The sequence below is a fragment of the Hyposmocoma kahamanoa genome, unplaced genomic scaffold, assembly GCF_003589595.1.
Source record: "Hyposmocoma kahamanoa isolate Upper Pololo Valley unplaced genomic scaffold, ASM358959v1 76, whole genome shotgun sequence".
NCBI classification, from domain to species: domain Eukaryota; kingdom Metazoa; phylum Arthropoda; class Insecta; order Lepidoptera; family Cosmopterigidae; genus Hyposmocoma; species Hyposmocoma kahamanoa.
Genome location: NW_020653900.1, coordinates 2,326,817 through 2,350,869, shown reverse-complemented (window position 1 = coordinate 2,350,869; position 24,053 = coordinate 2,326,817). Strand labels below are relative to the sequence as shown.

The 24,053-nt window shown below is 35.4% G+C and overlaps 1 protein-coding gene across 1 annotated transcript in view; it reads left to right on the top strand.

Moving 5' to 3' along the window:
- Nucleotides 1-16,251, top strand: part of LOC113232390 (muscle segmentation homeobox-like) — a 49,015-nt gene extending 32,764 nt beyond the window's left edge. Inside the window, exons 2-3 of the mRNA XM_026467091.1 lie at nt 13,232-13,416; nt 15,632-16,251. Coding sequence (XP_026322876.1) covers nt 13,232-13,416; nt 15,632-15,889 — 443 coding nt within the window. The 3' untranslated portion in view covers nt 15,890-16,251. The remainder of the gene's footprint in view (nt 1-13,231; nt 13,417-15,631) is intronic.
- Nucleotides 16,252-24,053: the final 7,802 nt, after the last annotated feature.

Sequence of the window (24,053 nt, the reverse complement as noted above, 5' to 3'; positions counted from 1 at the left end):
AGGCGTACGACTTGTTCGTCCCGTCGCTTATTATCATAAAAAATAAAAGTATATATCACAACTAAAATTACTGTACCCGTAGTTGATAGCTTTTAAAAGAAAATATTTCTCTGTCTCGAATTTATTTTCTTACGTTTAAAGTATCAACTTCTTAATTACTCATCTATATATTGTATTAATAGCTTTTATTATTTATTTATTTATTTATTTATTTATTTATTTAAAGAAACATACAGCTTACATATTACATAAATGTTTTGTTTACCTATTAAATATTAAATTTAGCCAAATTTTGTTTCCAATGATAGATAATTCACAAAGTGAAGGCCGAAAGCACTTAATCTACTACACAATGACAAAACTCTGTAAACAACTAACCAAATGACAAAGCTCTAAACAAGTTTTAAAAAATTGAGACTATTATTGCAGAAAAGAAATAATTACTTAATTTATCAACCAAAATCTACTTTTTTAACATTTGACAAAAACAATTTAGTTTACAGGTAAATATATCGATGTGGTGGTAACGATCATTATAAGATTTACATGCTCTGATTAGAAACCTATTCCCAGCGTAGTTAGTACTGCAAATAGGTACGAAAAACAATGTTGTGTTGGAGCGAGCATTAACCCTAGGACATTTGAATGAAATACGACTCATTAAGAAAGGAGAATCAACGATGCCATTTATAATCTTAAACAGAAACATTTGATCTCTGTGTTCGCGTCTTAATTCTAACGACTGAAACTGGGGCATAGCGCCCTTAAACCTATATCTTAGTCTTCTTAAAAACTTATTCTGAATACTTTCTACCTGGTCTATATGCTTGGCATAATGAGGGTTCCATGCTGTCGAAGCATATTCTAAATGACTTCGGACCAGGGAGTTATACAATATAATATATGTATTGACATTCTTGAAGTCTTTGCACTGTCGAAAAACAAAACCCAGCATTTTATAAGCCTTGGCTGCAGCCTGATCAATATGCGAAGCAAAGTTCAGTTCACTATCGAGGCATACACCCAGGTCTCTCACCTCGGTCACTCTGTCTATTGTGGTGTTATTAAATTTATAATCATAACTAATGGGTCTTTTCTTGCGAGAAAAGGTAATTGAGTGACATTTACCAATATTTAACTTTAGAAAATTTACAGAGCAATATTCATAAAATTTATTTAAGTCTTCTTGAAACAGGTGACAATGTTCTACAGATCTAACAAGAGTAAATATTTTAGTATCGTCAGCATACATAAGAGACTTAGAATTATTAAAACAATGCACGATACCATTGATAAATACATTGAATAGAAGAGGACCGAGGTGGGAACCCTGCGGCACACCAGAAGTTATGGGAATAAAGCTAGAGGTATAACCTTTGACTGCCACTGCCTGGGACCTGTCGCGCATATAAGAGGTCAACCATCTCAAGAGATCCCCGTGAATACCGATTTCTTCAAGTTTATTTATCAATAAGTTATGCGAGATTTTATCGAATGCTTTAGAAAAATCGGTATACACGGCATCCACCTGATATCCTTTTTCCATTGCCTCAAGGGTAAAATGTAAAAACTCACACAGATTAGATTCTGTAGATCGGCCACTAATGAATCCGTGTTGACTAGGCGTAATCAATGGTCTTATTACAGAAGATAACGTGTCGTAAATTATTTTCTCAAAGAGTTTAGGCACAATGGACAGTTTCGAGATACCACGATAGTTAGCAATATTATGCTTATCACCATTTTTGAAAATAGGAACGATAATTGACTGTTTCCATATTCCTGGCATAACGCCTGAACTTAAAGAAATATTAAAAAGTCTTGCAAGAGGACTTGCTAACTGTTTATGACAGCGTTTGAGAAGGATTGGATGGATACCATCGGGACCGGTTCCCTTATTAACGTCAATTTGTCTTAGATATTTCTCAACTACTGAGTTATCGATGTAAACGGAACTGATTACAAAAGTATTATTTATTGTATTAGTGGGTACATGGCTATTTGACGGTGGTTCGAAAACAGACTGAAAGAACGAGTTAAAAAGATTAGCTACTGATTGACCTTCAGATACATGAGTATTCCCAAGGTATAAGGTGTCAGGAATATCTCTGGTATTACGCTTAGACTTGATAAACGACCAGAAGTGCCTTGTGCTGAAATTAATATTTTTCTCGGTAAGACCTATATATTTATCGTAATTCAGAATCTCCAAGTCTTTGACATCCCGGCGCGCTCTCGAGAACTCACTATAATCACTACTTCTTCCGTAAATTTTCCATTTCCTATGAAGTTTCAATTTTCTATTAATAAGTTTCATTAAATTCTTATCGAACCAGACCGGATATTTACTATCACTTTTAACCGATTTTTGAGGAACAAACTTATCTATTAAATCATTAATAATTTTATAAAAAGATTCTACTGCAGCATCAATGTTATTTGGATCCAAATGCATTTCCCAATCAACCTTTGATAGTTCATAGTTAATTTTATCATAATCGGCTGCATGAAAACGTCTTATCATGCGAGCTGCCTGAGACAAACCCGATATGTGACTAATATTAATCGTAATATTAAGTGAAGGGTGGTGTTCATCCTCGGGCAGTGACAGTGGCACGTCTCGTTGTACCGAACATTCAGAGTCCGATACCACCAGATCCAACATCCTATTATTCTTGTTGCTGACATTATTATATTGTGACAAATCATTAAAACACAAAAATGCAAATAATTGAGAGCTCAAGATGTTATCGTAAGGATTTTCAAGAAGTAATTTAGTATTCAGGAAATTAGGACTCATGCTCCATTTAGCAACTCTGATGTTAAAATCGCCTACCAGTAAGAATTTGTCTCTGGGATACCCAATTCTGAGGTTAGAAATAAATTCATAAAAAGATAATTCTGCCGCAGCCTGGTTTGTATTTTGTGGGAAGTAGCAGCAAAATAGTCGAAGCATAATAGTTGTCGGTGCCCGATTTAATAAAATATTTACACTAGTAACATCAGCATCATGCACGAAGGGCAACACGCGCGTTCCTTGCATACTTACACTTATCCCACGGCGAACTGCAATTAAGGTACCGCCTCCTCTTTCAATACCTAATCTAGCGTAATGACGATCGGTACGGTACACATTGTAACGACAGTCAAACAATTCAGCATCAAATATTCCCGGATACAGCCATGTCTCAGTCAAACATATAATATCATAATCAGAGTTCAACATGTTTCGGTAAAAAATCCTATCTTTTGTCCTAAGACCTCTAACATTTTGATAAAAAACGTTAAGACCCATTATATATAAATATTTTTACTAGTATCCCTTTTATGACGTTGCAACGAATACAATAAGTTGCATTTATTAAATAATATATAAAATTTAAGAATATAAAGTAAAGGTTATTATGCTCCAACACACGAGGGTTTAATGCCAATACATACTCATAGATATAACAGCTTACTAATGTTTGCAACATCATACCAGTATAAAAGTTGAAATAAATATTTTCGTAATAATTAACATAAACAAAGTTACCACATAGCATAGAGTAATTCAAAAACTCACGAATATACCCACTCATTAATACTCGCAACAACACACGAATGTTACAAGAAATATTTTTGTGAAAATTTACAGTTACATATGCATAGTTACCACTTATCACATAATAAAACAAAAAATACTCAAAGAACCAGAATAGATATGTATAAGCAACTGCAATAGTTCTCATACGATCTTGTTTAACGAAGCTATCGAAGTGACGTGAATGATCGGCGACAGATCGCTGCGGCGCAAACATTATTAATTATCATCGCGCCAGAACACAGATTTACTAGTGAAATCAGATGCCTTCATTATTTTAATGTGTTTATAAATTGGTCATTACCATAATTGCTGCTTCACTTTATTAGTGATGTTAAGAAATCAAATTATTATTTTATTGGCCCCACTCGATTTTAAAGACAGTTAAGATCTGTAAGATATAATCATTAAAAGTTTAATGTTGGTATTGTGTGTCGAAGCCAAGCCAGGAATGCGGGTAAATGGGCAATTTATTTATAAATAATAAATAATTGTGGGCCTAGAATATTGCCTTGTTAGACGCTTTATATATTAATATTATTCCAATACACTACATAATAAATCATTCATCAAATCTATATATTATGTTACCTTATCGACGTCATCAAACTTGATGGATAATGAGATGAAATAAATCAAAATAAGCTGAAAAAGTAGTTAAAAATGCTATATCATCAGTATCAAATGCCTTAGTAATGAGGAAGACATAACAAAGAAACTTGGCTGCAATTAAACAGAATGCATTTCGCATTGTTTAAATCACCCAAAACGACGTCTCTATGTGCCGGTTTGTCACAGTATAAGTACAGTAACAAGTGAACTGGAGAGTCACGCTCCTAATTATAGAAGCATTCCCAATCAATTACCGCGCGGCAACAAGACTGTCGCGACCACTTCATTTGTTTGCAGCGTCTGCAAACAAGACACGAATTGATTTTTAAGATACGTTTCCAATTAATTTTAAGTGGTAGATATCATAATTACACGTGCATTTAAAATTCAATATTATATGACTTCTGCATAATGATTTATTTAATAGCTTGCGTATTTCGCATATAAGACCTGTCTGCTATAGAATTAAAACGTCTAAATGAATTTATAAATGTCTAGTAAAAACAAATATTGAATTTAAAAAATCAATCTCTGAAATTGACATTAAAATGTATATCGTATAAATTTAAATAACATTGGCAAGAAACCTTCTGGTGTTAAATAATTAATACATTGTCAAAGTTGCAAGATCTGAGTAAATCTCATAAGTCGGTATTTAACAAGCAGTCAAGTGTTTGTCAAACACTGGCGTCGAGCCAAAATACTAATGTCCCATTGAATAGTGCTATTTGTAAACTTACCAAGCGACGCGGCCATATGCTCTTAATAGATCGTGGAAAGTGAGGCCATAAGAATTGGGAGCTATAAATTTGATAAGTACTGTAATGTCAGTATTAAATCATGTATTTGGAGGGTATGGAATTAAAAAGTCTGAGTACTTCTTATTTATGTATTAGACAAATTAACAAAAGATGAATAATGATCATAAACGAAAATTTAAGTAGAAAGTAAAATTAATAGTGGAAACGTATTTTGAAAACCAAATTTTTCTAATGGATAATGAACAAACACATGAACTCAATAACAAACTAAAATAGAAATAGCGTCAATTAATTATAAATTGAACGATTTGGTAGATTAATAAACATTACATTAAACAAATTCCAATGTCATACACGAGACTGAACTGCTTTTTGATAAAGGGTTTTTTGAAACATACTCGTAGATTGCAATCAAAATGGAATAGAAAAATCATTAAATAGAACGGAAATTCTTAAAAACAAACCCATTTATAAAGCTTAAATAGAAAACATTAAAGGTCTTCCGCATTTTCTATGGCCCTATTTAAGCGTTTCTTCTGATGAATGGTGTGCTTAAGCGACATTCGTTTGATCGCGTGAATATTGCTTGTGAAAGAATTCGGGAAGATAATGTTAGACGAACTTAGAATTTTAAATGATGGTTGTGTGAGGACAGAGATATTTATCGATATTTTCTAAAGATGGATGGTTGGGGTCATGTCTGCTTTAATTTTTTAAGTCTTGATGAATAGTGTTTTTCAAGTGATCATAATCCTAATATAGACATGACATAATGCTAATTGGTCAATGTATGTTGTGAATTATGTAAAGTAAATAGTAACTAAGTAAATAGGCACCTAGGTCCTTTTAAAGGATTACATCATCATCGGTATCTCCGAAAATGATCATTACAAATACGTGAACGAAAATAAGATATCAATAATCGTAATGGAAACAAAGCGATGCAAATCTTCCACGACGTATGGAATGCCTGCATCCGTAGTTCGAACAACAAAAATGTCAGGCGCACCGACCGTTTAAAATATTGGAATGAATGACATACCACGCAGCGCACGATAAATGGTGGCGCGCGCGCAAAAAGCAAACACGCTCATTAATATATCAGCTGTCTTTTTAGCTGCAATGCTGCATTAGGTACTGAGTACAGAAAAGGGTTTGTAACGTCAGGGGAGAGCTGATTAATTAGACTGAAAAACAGGACACATGAAGCGCAAAATAAACTATTATAGTATCACAATACTCATAGAAGTAGTTAGTAAAATGTAAGATCCTAAAGCATTTTCTTTCAATTGAACTCATACATACCCTTAGAAACTTGTTTTTGTAATCAATTATATGTGCAAATATAATTACAAAGGTGTTTATTTCTTATTTTATAACAACTACAATAGTACCTATTAATGTTACTAACTACGTTTTTGGGTTTGGACCTACCAGTTCAATATACAAAAGCAATATAGATACTTTCTCCTTGAACGCATTCATCACTTTCTTTTTTCTCAAAAAGAATAATGTATTCATGTCTAACATTAAATGTACTTAGAAAACGTCTCATATTTCTTTCACCGGCCCGAGAGGGACGTAATTTAGCTGCTGAACATCTGCAGTCGATGTCTCTTTAGACAATTAAGTCTTGGACGAGAACAGACAGTCCTGTGTATGTATTTTTAAAATTTGGTAATTCAGCTTCTGAGTGAAGTTTGGGATGCGTTCACACATGTGAAAGTAGTTACCTACGCTCTCGGTTTTTGAAGAGCGGCTAGCTTTCCCTAGGCGCCTAAATGAATTTATTAACTGCTTCCGTGATCGAATTGTTACCATGCTGGTCTGCCACGCTGAGGTCTCATGTTCGATTCCCGGGCCGGGAGAAATGTTGGTATGGCTTATATTTATGTCTCTCGTGAGTTTGGGTGTAATTTGTAATTGTCTGTGTACCTAGTACCTAGTACGGGGTTTTAAAAAAACGATAGAACTGTTATGTTCCTCACACATTTATTCAATTGTAGTTTCGTAATGCCTACACTAAAGCGTTAATATACTTCCTAATTGGCACGTTGGGCACTTCTCTAAGTCTTCAGGCACTTTCACCATAAATATATAGGGCGCACTATACGTTTCAAGAACTGGCCACTTACATAAACAATATTTAAAAAGTAATTTGAAAATGGAACTTGTTTGTACATTGTGGCGCTATTTTAGAAATTGGTTGTCTACGTCATCACCTTGGATTTAAGTCGTGAACATTTTCGTAGTATGATTTTCTACGACTTTAAGTGTAATTTAACAGCTCAGCGGAGCTTCGCTCGGCTTCAAACTGCTTGTGGCGATGAAGCACCATGCAAGACGACAATTTATAACTGGTTTACAGAATTCAAACGCGGTCGTGTGAATCTTAGTAACGAATTTCGTGATGGTCGCCCGTCCACTGCTGTGAACAACAAAAACATCGATGCTGTGCGCCGTATGATCAAAACAAACAGGCATGTGACATATAATGAGATTCGGGCATCTTTAGGTATAGGCATGAGTCAAATACAATCAATACTACACAAACATTTGGGGGTGAAAAAAGCTGTGCTCTCGGTGGATCCCACACAATTTGACTGAGGCTCAAAAAACGGATAGCGTCACTTGGTGCAACGCCATGCTTACCAGATTCAACGAAGGGGCGTCAAATTTGGTGTGGGATATAGTAACAGGTGACGAAATATGGATTTATAATACGATCCCAAAACAAAGCAGCAATCGAGCGTATGGGTCTTTCGAGATGAGCCGAAACCAACCAAAGTGGCGCGCGTGCAAAGTGCCTCTAAACGGATGATTGCTTCTTTTTTTAATAAAACTGGACACGTGGCTACTGTTACTGAACTGAAGTTATTGACAAACTCCGTAAAAATAACCGTAAACGCCGCATCATCTTGCACCACGATAATGCCAGCTCTCACACGGCCAGACAGACAAATGGATTTTTGAAGGTGAACAACGTTGACCTTATGAGCCATCTCGCATACAGTCTCGACCTGGCACCTTATGATTTTTATTTATTTCCAAAAATTAAGAACCAGTTACGCGGTCAACGATTTTCATCACCTGAAGAGGCTATCGAAGCGTATGAAAAATATGTTTCAGAGATTGTCACGGAGGAGTGGCATAAATGTTTTCAAAATTGGGTCATTCGTATGAAAAAGTGCATTAACGCTAACAGAGAATATTTTGAGAAACAATACATTCATTTCTGACCATTTATAATATTTTTTTCTAATTCATTGCAGAAACTTATAGTGCGCCTCACGTATTTAAAGGATCAACAAGTAAATGCTAAAAAAAAAAACGGATTCAGCTAGTTATGTGTACGAGTTTTTATCTTTATTTCCGTCTCCAATATCGTCGGTACTTTGACGTCCGCTAAACACGACATTAATACACTTTAGCTTTTTTCGGCTGTCACATAATTTACTTTTTCCTTTTTTTGTGGCCCATTAGCTATTAAGCGACTTAACGTTTGACACGAATTAATACGTTGCCACTGTAAGCGCCACTCCCGGTGTTTATTATTTTCTAATGTGTTTGACGATGATGTTATTATATGAAACCGCAAACATACAAGTTTCGTTGTCATTTATCATTATGCTAGTTTGATTGTCAGTTGTAGTATAGCGTTAGGTTTTCACAACACGATTTCTATATGAAATATTTTTACTTTGAATTTTTTTATGTTTCTTTGAGTCTTTGATGTTTCCGAATTATCCATTAAGAAAAATATGTTTTAAGATTTTATTGCTAAGTTTTTTTTTTATAATATCAAGTGACGGGACGAACAAGTCGTGCCTGATGGTAAGCTACACGTCTGTTCATAACAGTTACAGTGCCACTCAGAGCTTTAAATCGCAAAGATCATCGGGGCACTACCACCGCGCCCGTCACCCTGAAACATAAGTCGACAAATCCCACGTACCTGTAATTTCACCAGCACCCTTAAAACCGGAACACAGTAATGCTGCCATTACTGCTTGGCGGCAGAAATAGGTAAGGTGTCAGTACAAACCTGGACAACTCTTTCACAAGGAGCTCTACCGCTACTACAGAAGTGGACATTAAATATCATGTACTTTAAATACATTTATCTAAATATTAAAAAGTTATAACGTAGTGTCAAATAAACGACGTAATATACTAAATATGCTAAAAGTGGAAGAAGGTTCAAGTTAAATGTAGAAAATTTAATAGTCTTGATGCGAAGTGCCGTGGAGGTCGGTGACGTTTCCCTTTTGCACTGCTTAGTTTATTCTTTAGCGTTCCTAACTCCTCTAGTTAAATATACATCAAAGTTAACCTACCAAATTAAAGGAAATTAAGGAGGAAAATCGTAAAAAGTTTCTGGTTCGCATAATTTCATTCTTAATTAATTGACATAATGATTTCATGACGGAACTTTCCCGACACGCGTTGGTCAATCAATCAACGTCCAAAAGTGATAATTATTATTTAAGCAGCAATTAGTTGATTGCTAATTATGTAGGACAGTCAATTAAAACTGTTAGAGAAGATTATAAATCTCAAGTCACGTCTTGTTGATTTACTCAAGACAAGATGTAAATTTCGAAACCATTTAAAATCCAGTTTTATTTCAATAGTTTGATTGAATAATAAAATCGTAATCGATATCGTTTAAATCAAAAGAAACACTGTTAATAAGCATTAAGGTTTTTTCGTTTTTCGTAAGCAAGCATAAAATGCTGCGATCTACTTGATGGACATTGACGGGGTGTGTTGACTGCTTTGATTTGAGTATTCTTCAGTCCGGAACTCAGTACTGCTACTTTGTACAAATTTGTAGGGTGGTAACATGCCCATAACGCAACCATTCCAGTAAAATAGGTTTCTACATACATTCAAAAAGGATTATACCATAATCGTAACGTTTAACGGGCAGGTGGAGCAGCAAAGGTGCAATCTACATAGGCAGGCATTAAAGACCATGTGTAGTATTATCCATTTGCTTTCAACATCTTTTAAGAGACTTTAGAATCTAAACAAGATAGTTAAACATGCCGTGGTGACGAAATATTTATCTTCGAATCACACATTCGTTCAAGCGTGGGTGTCTATCAAATTTTTAAAACCGGCTTCGCCAATAAAACCGTCAATTTGCTTAGCAACTCTCTTGTTTTTACCTCTAAATAAGCCGAAAATTACCTCCTAAATTACGTCTCAGAGATCGTATCAGGGCCGGACCGCAGTCCGTTTCCTTTCGCCTTTTATTTTATTATTTTTTATATGAGTTTTATTATTGCGATTTATAATACGATCGGCGCTCTTTGTACGTTGAGTTCTTTGCGCATTATGGTTAATGCCTTCCTTTCTAGTTGTAACGAGTACATTGAACACTTGGAATTCAACATGATTGATTCTTTGTAGCCAATGCAGGTCAGGTGATATAAAGCTGAACATTATAACACTCTGTATTTACGGTGTAAGGAAATTGCAGTTCCTCAATAAGGTTTTATTATTATTATATAATAGTTTATACCCATATCACGGTTCCTTTATTGTAAATAATGCCTCATTGTTGTTTGAAATTATTTTCTATAAAATATACTCGGTTCAAATGGTTTCTAAATTATCTTTCCTATTGGATTTAAATAATCACTGAACATGTTTTCTCCACCGTTCGTTACCAGTATATTATAACCATTATTTCGTTTAAACCATACATCAAAGTTCAATAACAAAATCCATCGATTTCCGTGTTCATAATAGGCGTAATATACAATAGACCAAACTCATTTAGCGTAGTAGTTTCTTACAAAACGTATAATTTTAAAATCTATTGTTTATGTTGCATAGACTTCGAGTTATTGCTTATATCGCACCCTTTGCGATAAAGTTGTGAACGAAAGAGACATTGGATTTGTTTCAAAACCAAAATTTGCGTGATTTACGCGAATCTATTGTTATCAGTCCGTAGATGACATAAATTAATGCTTACTGTGTAAAAATGAAAGTCGCATAAATATAAATCAGTAAAATTTGGTTTGGTGTAGATACGCGCCATTTACAAATACTACATTCGCGGATTTTTTGTAATCGGAAATTGTAGTTAGCACTGTCCCTTACTTTGTTTCTTCTTCTTCGTAATCGCTTCCTCACTGCTGGATCATCGTGACTCCACTTCATCCTGCCAACCATTCGCCTCCATTGGTTGCGTACAGTCGCATGGTGTAGTACGGCGCTGACAGGGTAGCTCCAGATGTTCAGAGATCTGATCCTATCACCTTTTGGGACTCCTGCCTCTAGGTCTCTTTCCCTTCATCTTCCCTGTCACCATCAAAAGCTCCAGGTTATCAGCATTTCTACGTGTTACGTGACCAAAATAGCTTACTTTGTTTAAACCTTTTATTTATAATCATTGACTTACAATTATATGGACGTCGGCTCCGCGGTAAAAAGTGTCCGAACTTATAGGGCGTTAAAATCGTATACAGAGCGTCATTCACGCTTTAGTCTTCTTTTGTTCGACTGACAGCGAAGCAAACAAAATTAGACAGTACTGCGATGACATTACAATTTAAATTCAACGTTTTAGCTTTTTCATATTCCTTTACATGTCACTACGTTTAAATAGGTTGACTTGGGACATTTTTTTCGTGGTTTTTGTATTAGACCCGTCGTCCATTTATTTGTAAGTCAGTGTTTATAATACAAATAATGATTTAGCCCTTAAACGTTATTGGTTGACAAGAACGCGTAAGTTGCAAGTAGCCGCTATCGACCGTCGTTGCCTACACGTTAAAACAGCCCTTATGATGGTGGTCGATTTTGCTAATATTTTATTTCGATTTTGCTAGATTATATAAATAAAATTGGGTCCCCGCGGCAAAAGTAATAAGTACCAGGATCTCGGATCCGACTACCTTTTTACAGCCTTTGAAGTCGAAACCCTCGGCCCGTGGGGTCCCAGTGCGCGTCATCTGTATAAAATTTTATCGAAAAAATTAATAGATTGTCTGGGAAACCCAAGGGCCGGCTACCTTGCTCCACGCATTAGCATAGCAATACAAAGGGGGATCACTGCCAGCATCTTGGGCACCTTACCGGTACATTGTATATTCTACCTTGTCAGCATGGATTTTGTGTTAAATTTAGCACCGCGCTCAAACGCTTAAACTGGTTACAAGATACCTTAAATAATAAGATTGCTTCACAGAAAACCGTATTGAGTAAATAAACCCCGATTCTCTTTGTAAATTGAAGTCTGTTTATATCTCGAAAAGACATTTCTACGCAAATTTAACCAAACAACTGGATCTCAAGTCTGCTAAATTTAAACCATCTCAGTTGTTTGTCGATACAAGTCAGTGGCAGGAGTTTATACGTTTGGTATTCTGCTAAAAAGTCAAGAAGAGTGGCTTGTACTGACAAGTAACAAATTTAAATGCCATTGCAATTTTTTGGCATTCTTGAATACTGAGTCGATAGCTCGCCGATGACGTAGACTATCTAGATAATTTGAAAAGTAAACTGCTACTTAAAACAAATAAAAATAAAAACAATTTCCATGGTAAAAAGCCGTTGAGAACCAAATACAAAGATCCGACAAAACAAGCACATAGAAAAATTCGTGAGGTCCCCTGGTTCGTTCCGTGGCTTAGTTGGCACAGCGTCTGGCATGGCCGAATCGAAGAATTTTTTTCTAATCCTCCCATGGTAGTTTGAGTACGGCAACTTCGATCGTTAGCAAATGAATAAATGAATGCTATCATTGCTATTCCACTGACACTCTATTAAGACTCAATTGCCATTGCAATCCAATGTTAGCAGAATCACAAATATTATCACAATTTTAATATAACCTCAGTGGAGTCTCAAGTCAGTGGTTTAAAGAAAATTAGCAAAATTCTGTATTTTTTTTTATAATATCAAGTGACGGGACCTACAAAACGTGCGCCTGATGGTAAGCTACACGCCTGTCCATAACAGTTGCAGTGCCACTCAGAAAATAATAAATCGCAAAGATCCGAGGCCTGCCACTGCGCCCGACACCCTGATATATAAGTTGATAAGTCCCATGTGCCTGTAATTTCACCACCTCCCTTACACTTCAAAACCGGAACACAGTTATACTAATATTACTGTTTGGCGGAAAAAATGGGTATGGTGGCAGTACTTCCCTGGACGAACTCTTTCACAACGAGCTCTACTGCTACTATTGCTGTATTTAAGAACCAATCGGTTAAAAATAACACAAAATTAATATTCTTTTTTTATTCCACAGATGCAAACGGTGAACCACCAAAACTCAAGTGCCACTTGCGAAAACACAAGCCGAACCGCAAGCCGCGCACGCCGTTCACGGCGCAGCAACTGCGCGCACTTGAGAGCAAATTCGTGGACAAGCAGTACTTGAGTATTGCTGAGCGAGCCGAGTTCTCTTCTTCGCTTGGCTTATCTGAGACTCAGGTGGGAATCGTTGACTGAAATCTTAGTTTTTTTTTAATTTTGCAATTAAATTTATTTTTTAAATTTATTTGTAAACAACCAAAAATAGAGATGAAATATGACTTAATTTGTTTGAAAATTATTCTGCCATGTCATTACGGTGACAACTACGCTCCGATTGGCCAGCTCGAATTGACGAGTGTCGTCAATTGTTTCACTTCAAAACGACCAGTTTAGTTTGAGCTTTGATGTAATGGAAGCAAATTGAAAAATTACATAATTTAATATTTAATTACCGATGAAATGTGATTCCGTTTGTTTTGTTATTAGATGTTTTGCTGTTTTTCCCACACCACCGCATTCGGTTCGCAACAGCCCCCGTAGTTAGAGATATTATCTTTATTACAATAAATACAGAATATTTTTGGAATATACGGACACGTAGACACTGGTCAGTTGTTGGCGCTGTGCTATTTCAGCTTTCTAATTTGAGATTTCAGCGCAAACGAGAGTTGATATTTAAAAGTGATATCTGTACCATTTGACTGATGAGTTTCCAAGGATGGACGGTCCTTATTTCGTCTCTATTTCTGGTTATATACTCGATGTTTGTAAAATACTAACAACCTCGCAAGCAACACTATATTACTAACATCATAAACAACAACTTTTGTTACATGACTTTTAATAATTCATCACACTTCACTGTCACACAAAAATAATACTACAACGAGAGCCTATTAGAGGCCCGAAGTCGAAGACTGAGGGAGTTGAGGTTCGTGATTCCCGTACCATCTATACCATGATTGCATCCAGTTTGAAATGACTGTAATGACCCAAATAAAACCCTTAGGCCTTTTTTCTTCTCATTACACGACCATGGCTGTAATGAGAAGAAAAAATGCCCGAGGGTTTTATCATAAGCTATACTAGTCTTCAAACATTATCGTATACTTGTTTTCGAAGAAAATTTTACCATATATTCGCATAAAATTAGGATTTAGATTCCTAATAATTAATTATAAACAAGTTCGAGATAGTCAAGAATCTTACGGTTTTTATTTATTTAATTATTTATTATATTCGCCACAGAAATACACTATTAAACATAGACATAAAATAACACTACAGAAATTACTCGAGTGTAAACCCAATAATAGGCAAATACAGCATGCACATATAACATAGTATCAGAAGTGTTTACTGTGTGTTATGTTACATACAAACAAATGTATATAATTCAAAGCAAATAACGTAAATGTCGTCAAATTAAATTATAAAGTTACAGAATTGTTAGTCTGAGCAGTTACATAATAAAGTTTTAAATTTATTTAATGAAAACGAAAACAAATCTTATTAGATGACCTGCGTTTATATGTTTTATGTGATTTATTGTAATCATGGTAAATTCGGTTGAAAATGGCATTGGAGCCAACGTTACTTCTGAATTGTTTGATATTAAAAGGACGGTAGTTACTTAGCCTGGCGTTGCGATGAGGAATAGAAAACTGAAGTTGTAATAAAAGTTCAGGGCAATCAATTTGCCCCGAAATGAAACGGTATAGAAAAATTTGATCGGTAATCCAGCGGCGACGTTGAAGTAGATTACAAAGTACGGTTTGTAATACGATGTCTATGCGTAATGAATAATGATGTAGGTATGATTCTTTGTTGAAAATAACCACTCACGTTATTTAATATAAGCTTTAATAAAAGCGACAGTTTTAACCACTTACCGTTTATTTAACGGCTCTGAAAAAAAAACAGGAGGTTCTCAATTAGTCTGTATGTTTTTTTATGTATGTTATGCAATAACTCCGGTTTTTGTGAACCGATTTTGATGATTCTTTTTTTGTTGGAAAGCGGGTATCCCAGCAATGGTCCCATTAAAATTTGAACAAACTATAGTATTCTGTACTGAGATTATTTGAGATCTAAATGTGTTTTAGGTAGCCGTGGTAGCTTAATGGTTTGACTTACCTCCTCTGAAGGTAGAGATGGTCGTAGTTTCAAATCCAGGCTTGTATCTCTTTTCGGAATTTATGTGCAAAATATAAAATTAAAACATTGTGAAGAAACCTGCAAAGCAATTTAAAGATGCGTGAAGTTTCCAATCCGCGTTGAGCACGCATGGGAATTATAGCCCAAGCCCACAGGCCTGTGCCCAGTATATGGACTATAAACAGTCTAGTTATTATTATTAAATGTGTATTAAAACCATGTTTTTCGTTAACAGGTGAAAATCTGGTTCCAAAACCGCCGGGCGAAAGCGAAGCGCGTGCAGGAGGCGGAGATTGAGAAGTTGAAAATGGCGCAATTCTCGCGTCATCCGCACCACCTGTACCCCCACCCCGCGCTGCAGCAGTACTTCCACCCGCACCCCCTCATGCCCCCACGAGCGTTCGGCCTCCCGCCCCCTCATCTAGCCATGGTTCAACCACCTGTGTCCGCCGGATCACCATCCCCAAGCACTCAGACTAGCAATCAACCGTGAATTTGAATATCGAGCGCTTTTAAAAATGGCGTCGTGAATTTAAAATTTGAAATTCGAACTCTTAGTTTAACAATTTATGGACAGAGTACGATTGAAATAGATCGTATATAAAAAGATTATGTTTTTGAATGGTACTGATCTTCGAAATAAGTTTGATGATAAGAATTTGTAAATTATTTGTAAATATTTGTCTTTAATTTTAGATAAAAATGGTTAATGAAATTGTAATGAATAAAAATTAATGTAGATTTTTAATTTTTACCAAATACTTAATCGTTTTTTCAATCGGAATTTTTTGTATTAATTTTTGGAGTACAAAATTTTTGTTTACCAGATAATTGAAATAGTGCTAAAGTGTATAAATATTATTTGTGTAGAGAATTTTTATCTGTACATTGTTATTTCTACGGATGTAGTAAAATATAAATATTTCTTTGAAAGTGAATATATTGTATTTCAATTTAAGCAAAACCCCACTACAAAATAGTTATTCTTGGTATACAGAGTGTTAGCTTAATTGCGTTACACCCGAGGAGGTTGATTCCATCTATAAATGAGAACAACTTTTTCTATTTGGACTCATCAGAAATAGTGAAAACAAAATGTTCCATATATTTTGTTGAGAATATAAATTATGAGACAACTGTTCTTAGTACAACTTATGCATATTATTGGGTGAATTCACCCACGGTCGTGTGTAACGCAATTACGTTACTACTCTGTATACATTATGACAACTATAGACGATACCAATACATCGAGCTATCGGAATTACCACATATGACAAGAGACTCTATGAAAAGCAATAACTTCAATCTATAGACAAGAACATTCACAGCAACCACAACTTTCAAATAAAACACTATCAGTGATAGTATTTTGTTTTAGTGTAGAATTTTGTCAAAGAGTATAAGTACCGTAGTACCGTGGACAGACGGGACAGTCTATACCTATTGGGAAAGAGCTGAGCAAACAAGTAATATTGAGGGTTTACCAATGATATTTTATCCATAGTTGGGGAATTAAAACCCAAGGGCTAAAAAGGGCGAAAGAGTCGCTATTAGTTGTACAATACATTTCATTTTGATTTGACCTAGGGCCTTCCGCTTACTATTTTTAATTATTATATTACTAACATTTACTTACAAATAAATGGACGACTGGTCTAATACAAAAACCACGAAAAAAATGTCCCAAGTCAACGTAGTGACATGTAAAGGAATATGAAAAAGCTAAAACGTTGAATTTAAATTGTAATGTCATCGCAGTACTGCCTAATTTTGCTTGCTTCGCTGTCAGTCGAACAAACGAAGACTAAAGCGTGAATGACGCTCTGTATACGATTTTAACGCCCTATAAGTTCGGACACTTTTTAGCGCGGACCCGACGTCCATATAATTGTAAGTCAATGATTACTAAGAAAAAAATACAGTCGAGTATTGAAATTATTGCGTGCACGCGTGCGTGCGTGCGTGCGTGGGTGCGTGGTTGTACACTGCTTTTAATCGCAAATATCTCATTCTGCCACTGTGCCCGTTAGTCTGAGATATAAGTTTATAAGTCCCATGTGCTCATATTACTACGTGGCAGCTGAAATAGGTTTCACAACTTTGAAATTGAGTGATATCATCTTCTGGTAGATAAATGTACGTATAAGATAGCGGTCATCAATTGAGTGTGGAGCACTAATTTAAATAATATCCATTAAAGTTAATTGCCTGATTACGAGGTCGGGTCAATCTGATACGTGTGATAACGCCTGGTTATAGATACAGCGGGATTTTATTGCTTCATTGACCAAGTCATTTGCATTATGAATGAATTTTGTATAGAACACTACAGATTTGTCAGATTTATGAGAACTCGACTGTATATAGAATATTTATCAAAGTCAAAAAATCATTTATTAAATAGGCAAATAAATTTACACTTGAGAACGTTATTTTATAAGCTACTGCTCGTGCTGTGCTGACTTCCCTGACAGAAACTATACTACAGATTTAGGTAATTGACTAAATGTAAACAAACTGTAATGAAGTATTTTATGAGGCAACACCTGGTTACTTATTGTAAAATTATAATTAACTTTTAGAAAATGGTTCTAAATAAAATGAAAAATTACCTGAAAATAACATTTCTAACTACTTATATGAAATTGTACTAAATATATAATATAAATATAATTTTATATAATTATAAATTTTGCTGAACTACCACGCCGAGGTCCCGGGTTCGATTTAAGGGCTGGAAGAAATATTTATATGGCTTACATTTATTTCTCTCGTGAGTTTGGGTGTAATTTGTGTCTCTCATGAAGAATAATGAGCTACATCTTAAGACAAAAGTACAATTTCGATTACTTTGATGAACAAATTACGGAAGAGTGTGATAAGAGAGTGTTGCGGCATGCAATAAGACGTAGTGACAAAGATAGAGAAAGGGTTGCTTAGATGTTTTGGGTATGTAAAGAAAAGTAATGATGATAACAAAACAGATTTATGTATGAGCAGGCAAATTGGTAAGGGCTAACCATGGCGAATTTACCAGAGCAAATTGAGGACGTCCTAAAGAAAGGGCAGGTCAATAGTAACCCTGACACTTGACACTGATGCGTGATGAGGCGAAATTGTTTATAAAAAAAAAAAAAAAAAAAAAGATTGTAGCAAGTGGAAGGCTGTTGACTCTGCCAACTCCGATGAGAAAAGGACATGAAGTATGTACAAACTCGGTGTTCGGTAAAGTAATATATTGTATAAATTTAAATTGTGGCTCTGTGTAATATCCGATTTAAATTTCTGTGGGCCTCTACTCCCCTCCTTCCTTATTCCTCCCTCTTTAGTCTAGCGTCACCTTGCCTTCACCCGCTCAATATCGTCGCCATAGCAATTACAATACAAAGGATGATTATTTGACAGACATATACCTATAAATGGTACAGGTATATCATGATTATAATAATAAATATATGTATTCTCTCTTAAAAAGGAAGCTTTTTATAAATATAAAATGAATTTGTTATACTTATTACAAAGATTGATCACTTAGAAACAATTCCTTCGATCCCTCTGGATTCGAACTGACGTCTTCTAGCAAACCGTGCCAGACGCTATGCCAACTAAGCCACGTAATGAACCAGCGGACCTCACGAATTTTTATATGTGCTTGTTGTCGTATCTTTGTATTTGGTTTTCAACGACTTTTTAGCCGCAACGCCATCTATGAGAAATCTGTGAAAGTATTTCGTCACCCAATTAGGTAGGTTTACTAAGTGTTCGATCTTTGTATTAATAATTATAACAAATTAGTGGAGCAATTTCACAAAAAAAATTGAACATCAATACAATACAAATATAAAATTAATGTCTAATAATTAATCAGATCGGTGACGATGGAATGATTTGAACTTTTTTCTAAAGGATTGGCCAGATGTTACCCAAGACTGGTATCAAGGGTAAAAGAGGAGAGACGTCTTTGCCCTGCAGAGAAATAGAAAAGACTAATAATCCTTAAGATGAAAATGAAAAGATGCCGAAGGTGTGCAGATAACAAATTTCAAAAGTAACATTTTCTGTGTCATTTCTAATTAGATTGCAGAGATACTGACGTGCTATCGCAGAATCATTGGATACATACTCGAAAGGATGCCTAATAAACGTAACATCCTGTGAATTATTTCGCTGAACCACTCCACTGACTCAATGTTTGTCCGAAAACAATTTTTATCATGCAATATATGGCAAACGATTTACCTACGTGGACGATTTGTTTGCCCCATATTGCGTTTTGATTATGAACATAAACATTGTAATTAACGATAACCAATTATTATTTAAGTTATAACAATGATAACGTTTATTATGTATTGGTGGGTTTTTTTTGTAATTGGCGAAGGTCGCATTACGAAATTAGAGATTTTGTCTGTGTTAAACGCGTGTGATTTACTTGTTGTGAATAGCTCCTGCTACTTCTTCTTCATCTGTAAGGCTCTTGTTCGTGAACCTACCTTTCAGTGCCGTAAGGCGATGTATATCACGAGCTTACACTTTAGACATTTTTAGGACTCGTAATTGCGCGCTTAAAATTAATGTGAGTAAAATAAGAACTGGCTGAGAAAATTTGTTACAGATCTGACGTCGACAAGCGACCGATGGTGACTGACGGAGCAGCGGGCGGCGCGGCCTGTTAAACCGCTGGGCAATGTCAAAGTCAACGAATAATTTATATAAGTTTACACTTGAAAAAGTCAGATTTAAGATTCTACACGTTCACTGCGCTGACTTCCCTGAGAAGAACGAGCAAGAAACTTTAGGGATTGGTCTTTCCAAATAAACTTAAATGCTGTGGAATACACTTTGAATCAAATTTGTGTGGAACCTAGAGCCATATCGTTTTTCCATACATCTTTATAATGACTTTTCAATTAAAATATTTTTAATGTAGTTTTTAAACTTAGGAAATGATAATCTTATTGTAAATGCTCCGGACTCTTATTGTAAAAACGTACACAGTTCCCTATAAAACAGTCGTTTACCATGGTTAAACGAAATCGTGGTAAAACGTGTCCTATTTGGACATCGTGTCTTCATTCGCATTTGAACATTAATAGCATTCCGGATTAAATTGATTACAGAAGATAATTCTAGAAGGAAGGATTGTCTCCAGAATTATACTGAGAAATAAACATGAAAGAAACTGTTCTAAACGAATGCTCGAGCAATATTGTTCACGCACCATTTGCGCGAAACGCTCGACGCCTGGGCTCAAGCAAATTGATCTGGCCGACGCTACATCGCGTCGTGTGCAATTACTGGCTAATTAAAAATAACTTATTCATTTAGTGCGCTACGTGTTGTACATACGGTCCGATTTCGTCAGACACACTGTACTGACGATATTTAATCGCGTTTGGAACGGTCTTTGTTACATATACACACGAAGTATTTCTTTTTACGCAGTCAAGTACCGAACACTCCTGCCTAAATAGAAATTCCCGTTTCCACAATATTGTTTGAAATCGTTTTCGTGTAAGTTTTACGGTTTACGGTGTTGCGTGGTTCATACCACGCTGTAGAAGTAAGAATTAGTACTTCAGATATTGACTTCTGTTATGGTCCGCTATGTTAATTTTGTGCTGACGTCTTACAACTTAGAATACTTATAAAATAAATAAATAAAATGTTTTATTCATTCATTTTAAAGGTCATAGTACAGGGGAGGATGCTTCCATTTAGGCTTGTTAGGGCCTATGTTAGGAAACATCGCTTTTTCTATAATATGACGATGAAACAGACTACCTTAATATCTACTATAAGTGGTGTTACAACTAGAACAAATTTCACTAATTACAGTAATTTTTAACTTTTCAGACTCAAAATAGATTAACCTAATTGTTAGTGTGTGTGAGTGCAAGTATGTGTATATGTATCTGTAGGTGTGTAATTGTGTGATTGTCTACATATGTGTCATCCATCCATCCGATAGACGTACAGTATCCAAAATTATACACTGTCATACCATGTTAAATAGTATCATTTCAATTGCTTGTCTCATATACAAGAAGTTACTAAAATAACAGCTGTATTATAAGTTTATATAAACATATCTGTAAATTAAATTTCGATTTGTGTATATTTATATTATTTATTTACATTATATGTATTATGTATATACTGATATAGTATAAATTTTATGTTTACTTATTTATATATTTCAAGCTTTTAATAATAATTGCTCAATGTTGTTAATACTTGTGACGTCATTAATCAAAATCGATCCATGGTGACCATTGACTTACAATTATATGGACGTCGGGTCCGCGCTAAAAAGTGTCCGCACTTGTAAGGCGCTAAAATCGTATACAGAGCGCGACACTCCGCTTTAGTCTTCATTTGTTCGACTGATAGCGCGATACTGCGATGACATTACAATTTAAATTTCGAATAGGTTGACTTGGGACATTTTTTTCGTCGTTTTTGTATTAGACCCGTCGTCCATTTATTTGTAAGTCAATGATGGTGACATTATACGTATGTTCATACTTACATCGGGTCAACTGAATTTTACACGCATTTACTCTTTGCTTTGTCTTCATATCAGGAAAATAAAGCTAATTTTTCGACTTAACTTGAAGTAGGACCGTCAGTAGACGATTTAAATTACTTTTCGGCTCTCTTACTCTTAATTGCCGAAATTAATCACGTTAATGTAGCGTGCGTGTTAATTTTCAGGCCACAGGGGTTGGCTTTATGTTCGAAACGAGCCGTGGCCATTGGCTGCTCGAATTCGGCTTTTGCCTGAAGTCAGCTACGCTCATTACTAGCCAATCGTCCGTGCAGCCGCCGAGTAGTTGAAGCGAGAAGTGACCGAATATGTGATCTGTCATGTTGGCAGCATTGCCTTTATCCCACTTTCAAATGCTTTCATTTTTGTTTGTTTTTAAGGCTATTTGTTAGTTACCGTGAAATAACGGTTTTACATTTAACCTTTGCCATTACACAGCACGAGTTGTCAGTAGAGATGATATGAAAATTTGATGATGTATACGTACGTTGTATCTCGGGTTCGTTTTAATAAATTTGTTTACTAAAATAAACATGTTCACATATTTTTTATGTATAAACGAAAACAATTATTAATAATTGTTTTTGTTTATAAATCTGCCCATTTACAGGCACGACACGATCTTTTGTGTCATATCTGGCATCAAATACCTAATAAATAAAAAGGGTAGCCAAAGGTTGAGTATACCAGAAAAGTTGCCAATTGTTTTTATGAGCTTGTATTTATTACTCACTACTTTGTTTAACGTGGGTTACTTAGAGCATAGGTTACTTATTTTTTAGTAGCAGTAGAACTTCTCGTGAAAGGTTGGCTCAGGAAAGTACTGCCACCATATCTGTTTCTGCCACCAAGCTGTAATGTGTGCAAGCACGTATGTGTGATAATGTGTGTTACAGTTTAGAAGTGCAAAGGTACACATGGGACTTGCTAACATTATGTCACAAGGTGAGGGATGTTGTGGCAGTGTTACTCAGATCATTGGGATTTAAAGCTCTTACCGCTACTCCATAAATTATGAAAATAATTGACAATATCAATTTCATATGTTCCAGTTCAGGAACATGTGTTGCGTTGTCTGTAGCATTAAACAAAACAATTTAAATGAGAGCCGGCCGTATCTCCTGGCATGCCTTCAACGACATCATTCGCCGGGTTTTTGCCACTGTTAACGTACCCGCTATACTCGAGCCAAGCGGCATGTCGCGAACAGATGGCAAATGCCCGGACGGAATGACTCTCATTCCTTGGAGTATGGGACGGACACTGGTGTGGGACGCCCCATGTGCCGACACCCTTGCCTCATCCCATCTTCAGCATACCAGCAAGAGGGCTGGTTCCGCAGCTGAGTCGAAACCTTTGGCCCGTGGGGTCCCAGTGCCCTTCATCTATACAAAATTTGATCCAAAAAATTAATAGACTGTCTGGGAAATCCACGGGCCGGCAGCTACTTTGCCTAACGCATTAGCATAGCAATAAAAAGGGGGAACGCTGCCAGCGTTTGGGCCGCAGGGACCCAATTTTATTCATATAATTTAAAAATCCTAGTATTTAAGCTTTTATACTTTACCTGGATATTAACAAAATAAAAATAACACATTCCCTGCAAAAAAAAAAACAAAATTAAATGTGTGTATTAATCACAATACATAACAACATTCTTTATTGCACACAATAATAATATACAGGAAAAAAGACAAAAGATAGAGTTATTGCAAGCTAGAAATCCACCTAGGCGATAATTGGCGTAAAGCTTTGTTCAGTCTTTTGAGATCCATGAAAACGTGTACTTAAATCTATTTTATCTCTTGAAGTAATGTAATGTCAATGAACCGATCAAAATTATCTACTAAAAATTTTACCCTATTCTGTTTCTTTTATGACATCAAGTGACGGGACCAACAAGTCGTGGTTTATAGCAAAAAAAAAAAAAAAAAAAAAATCAAAATTCATTTATTCACTAGATAATAATTTTACAATGTCCGATGTTGGGGCTACTTGTAAGTAAAATTTACTTGTGTTAGAAGCCCCGCTCCTCAATGTTACATTTTTATTAACAGTAAATAAAGAATAAAAACAAAACAAAATACACTATGAACTAAGTTTA